The sequence below is a fragment of the Quercus lobata genome, chromosome 2, assembly GCF_001633185.2.
Source record: "Quercus lobata isolate SW786 chromosome 2, ValleyOak3.0 Primary Assembly, whole genome shotgun sequence".
Taxonomy (NCBI): domain Eukaryota; kingdom Viridiplantae; phylum Streptophyta; class Magnoliopsida; order Fagales; family Fagaceae; genus Quercus; species Quercus lobata.
The window spans coordinates 60745336-60749896 of NC_044905.1; the positions used below are offsets into that span (position 1 = coordinate 60745336).

Here is a 4561-nt window from a genome sequence, read left to right on the forward strand (position 1 = left end):
TTTCTAGTAATGGTTCTAGTGGTGGTTTGGCTATGTTGTGGAAAGAAGAGGTGCAATTGCATGTTCAAGCTTTTTCATTATCACATATTGATGCTTTGGTGGATGATTGGAATGAGGTTGGGGAGTGGCACTTAATGGGTTTTTATGGGAATCCTGAGACTTCTAGGAGGCCAAAATCATGGGCTAAATTGAGGCAGTTGAGGCACACTTCAACTTAGCCGTGGTTGGTAATAGGTGATTTTAATGAGATTATGGGGATGTCAGAGAAGGAAGGAGGGAGTACAAGACCAAGGCAACAAATGGAAAGCTTTGTTGACACTATAAATTGGTGTGGTTTAAGGGATATTGGTTTTATTGGACCTAAGTTTACTTGGTTGTATAAGAGTAGGGATGGCCTTCAAATCCGGGAAAGGTTAGATAGAGCTCTAGCTACTGTTGAGTGGGTTAATTTGTTCCCCATGGCTCGTCTTTATCATCTTACATCAGCAGCTTCAGATCATTCACCCTTGGCTTTACATTTTGTTCAGAGAATTAGGGAAAGAAGAAGAAAGCGTTTGTTTAGATTTGAGTCGATGTGGTTGAAGGATCCAAAGTGTGAAGAGGTGGTTCTTGAAGCTTGGGAGGAAGGGTTGGCGGTGTCATCTGGTTTTCCTTTGACTTTGTACTTAGAAAGGTGCAAATTGCGCCTAGAAGCATGGAATAAAGGTGAGTTTGGCCATGTTGGGAGGAAGATAGCAGAGTTACAGAAGCACTTAGAATGGTTAGAGTTACAGCTGGTTTCTCCAAGCATTATAGGGGAGATGAGGAAGACAAGGATTGAATTAAATTGTTGCCATGAAAAAGAAGATGCTATGTGGTACCAATGGTCCAGAATAATTGGTATCAATTTGGTGATAGGAATACTAGCTATTTTCATGCAAAAGCATCTGCAAGGCAAAAGAAGAATTATATGGAGGGCTTAATGGATGATAATGGGCAGTGGCATACTGAGGAAGATAAGATGGGAGAGTTAGTTATTAATTATTATACAAATTTGTTTTCATCTAGTAACCCATTGTAATTTGCTGAATTATTACAGGTTGTGCAGCCAAAGGTGACCACAGAGATGAATCACAGGTTGACAATGGATTTTTCTGGTGAGGAAGTTTGGATGGCATTGAAACAGATGTATCCTCTCAAGGATCCAGGTCCTGATGGGATGCCTCCTTATTCTATCAGCATTTCTAGTAGAACATAGGTATTGTTGTTACTCACAATATTCTTGATTTTCTTAATAATGGTGTATCTCCCCCTAATTTTAATGATACACACATTGTTCTTATTTCTAAGGTAAAAGAGCCTAAGAGGGTGATAGATTTTAGACCTATTAGTTTATGTAATGTGGTATACAAAATTGCTTCAAAAGCTATAGCAAATAGGTTTAAAAGATTTTTACCTTCAATTGTTAGTGACACTCAAAGTGCTTTTGTGCATGAAAGATTGATCACTGATAATATTTTGGTAGCTTTTGAGGTGATGCACCATATTAAACAGAAAAAAGGGGGTAAATTGGGAGATATGGCTCTCAAATTGGATATGAGCAAGGCCTATGATAGGGTGGAGTAGGCATGTTTGGAGAAAATGGGTTTTGCAGAGAAGTGGAGGAACCTGGTTATGAGGTGTGTTTCTTCGGTGACATATTCCATAAGTATAAATGGGAAACCGAGAGGACATATTGTTCCTACTAGAGGAATTAGACAGGGGGATCCTTTATCACCATATTTATTTATGTTATGTGCTGAAGGTCTTTCTTCTTTGATTAGGAGGGCAATGGAGAATGGTGACATGGAGGGTTTGGCTGTTTCTTGTGGTGGCCCTAGGCTCTCACATTTATTCTTTGCCGATGATAGTCTTATTTTCTACAAAGCCTCCATGGATGAGTGCAATTCCTTACAAAGAATTCTTCAAGTTTATGAACAAGCTTCTGGACAACAGTTGAATCATGCCAAAACCTCTCTCTTTTTCAGCAGCAACACACCAGGTGATGTTCAACAAGAGATTAAAAATATTTTTGGGGCACAGGTGATATGGCAACACGAAAAGTATCTGGGGTTACCTTTATTGGTGGGGAGGAGTAAAAGGAATTCCTTTAATGATATAAAGGAGAAGTTGAGGAAAAAGTTAGCCAGGTGGAAAGAAAAGCTACTTTCAAAGGCGGGCAAAGAAGTGGTCATTAAGGTTGTTGCTCAGGCTATCCCTACTTATACTATGAGTTGCTTTAAAATCCGTGACTCTCTATGTGATGAGATGACTAGTATGATCCATAATTTTTGGTGGGGTCAAAAGCGAGATAAGAGGAAAATGGCTTGGCTTAGTTGGGAAAAACTTTGTGAGCCTAAAGAAGAGGGTGGTATGGGTTTTCGAGAGTTGAAATAATTCAATCTTGCTTTGCTTGCTAAACAGGGCTGGTTGTTGCAAACAAAGAAGGATTCCTAATGTACCGAGTTTACAAAGCTAGATACTTTCCCTAAACTGATTTTGTTCATGCCTCTGTTGGTCATAATCCTTCGTATGCTTGGAGGAGTATTATGGCGGCTCAGTCCATTGTGCAGCAAGGTCTTAGGTGGTCTGTGGGGAATGGTGAATCTATACGGGTTTGGGGGGATAGGTGGCTTCCGTCCACATCAACACACAAAGTGGTCTCACTAAAGCTTTTCCTACATGAAGATACAAGGGTCGGTGAGTTTATTGATCCGGATGTGGCTGGTTGGAAGGGTGGAGCTTTGGATGCAGTGTTTCTACCTCATGAAGCAGAGCTGATTAAAAGCATTCCCATAAGCTTACAGCTACCGGAGGACAAGCTGATTTGGGCTCTAACTTCTAATGGTGTGTTTAGTGTGCGCAGTGCTTACAGGTTAGCGATGGATCAAGCAAGGGCTAAACGGAGTGGATCAAGTTCAAATAATGGCAAATCCATAAGTTTTGGAGCCAATTGTGGCACTTGGAAATCCCTCATAAAGTCCGTCATTTTGCATGGAGAGCAATCAAAGGAATTTTGCCAACGAAAGTGAACTTGGTGAAGCGTGGAGTGATACACGATGATCAGTGTGATAAGTGCAATGTAGAAGCTGAATCGGAGGGACACATGTTGTGGTCATGGGAGCTCAGGAAGTGTGGCAGAATTCGAAGCTCCATTTTAGCTTTGAGCAGCACAGGATTCTATCTTTTCAGGATATGATGTGGCTGTTACTGATGTCTGAGAACCCAGATGTGGACTCGGCCAAAGCGGTGGTGATGATTGCTTGGGTGATTTGGCACAACCGGAATGAAGTTAGACATGAAGGTAGGAAGAAAAATGGGAAGGAGTTAGTCCACTCGGCAATGCAGTATCTTTAGGAATTTAATGAAGCTAACGTGGGTTTTCCAAGCCTTGATCATAACCATGTGGTGGCCTGGGTTCCTCCGTTTGCTACACGGTATAAGGTCAATGTGGATGGAGCGGTTTTTGCGGCACAGAAATCAGCTAGAGTTAGGGTTTTAATCCGTGACTCGCATGGTCAGGTGGTAGCTGCAATAAGTAAGAAGATCAATGCTCTGTTGGGTCCACTGGAAGCTGAGATGAAGGCATGGGAGGAAGGTGTGCAATTCGCCAGGGAGGTTGGTGTTTATGACTTTACGTTGGAAGGTGATTCACTGGTGCTGTTTAATGCTTTAAGTGGACTATCTAATGCACCTGCTGTTGTGGAATCTGTAGTCAGAGGGGTTTTAATGGCTTGTGGGTCTTGCTACAAGGTTGATTTCTCTCACATTAAGAGACAGGGTAATAGTCCAGTTCATTTGTTAGCTAAACATGCTTTAGGCATTGTTGGTTATGAAACTTGGATGGAAGCTAGTTCTTGCTTTCTTGAGCAAGCTTTAATCCATGATGTATCTTTTTTGGTTTGAAGTTTAATAAAAGTGTAGTATTCACATCCAAAAAAAAAAAAAGTATACTCCACAAGAATTACACATTTTTATAGTCATTGATTTTCAAAAGATCTAATAGTTAAAAAGAAAACAATATTAAGTATTAACTATATCATCATTAAATACTTACCTAATTAATAGCATCCTCATTATCTTTCTTCTTATTAATTACATTTGCAATTATCCTAACTTTATTTGAATTGGTATGAGATTTACTTGTAAAATTGGTGGGATTTAAGTTCAATTTTGTTAGATTCGTTAGGTAGGCAAGGATCTATCCAACTATGGTTTTCTTATAATTTGGGGTAATCCGAGAAGGTGGTAAGCAAAGGACAAAGGTTACTTTGATGCTCCTACAGTTGGTTATGGTACATCAAATGTGATGGATAAATCCTTAAAAAAAAATGTGATGGATAAATAAAGAGAAATATGGAAGATAAACAAAGGCATTTGCAGGAAATTAATATTAATAGTTGTAAAACCAAATCTTAAATTGATATCTCTACTCATCTAAAAAATAGGTGGATATCTCTCTGCTTTAGTTTTAAGATGATAAGAAATTTTATGAATTATCTATCCATGATTTACAATTTAGTTCGTCACTACACGATCAGGT

General features: G+C 39.5%; 1 protein-coding gene across 1 annotated transcript; it reads left to right on the forward strand.

Moving 5' to 3' along the window:
- Window positions 1-251: 251 nt before the first annotated feature.
- Window positions 252-1237, forward strand: LOC115967750. Its single transcript, XM_031086885.1, has 3 exons — window positions 252-856; window positions 898-1012; window positions 1079-1237. The coding sequence occupies exons 1-3, from the start codon at window positions 252-254 to the stop codon at window positions 1235-1237; spliced, it is 879 nt and encodes a 292-aa protein (XP_030942745.1).
- Window positions 1238-4561: the final 3324 nt, after the last annotated feature.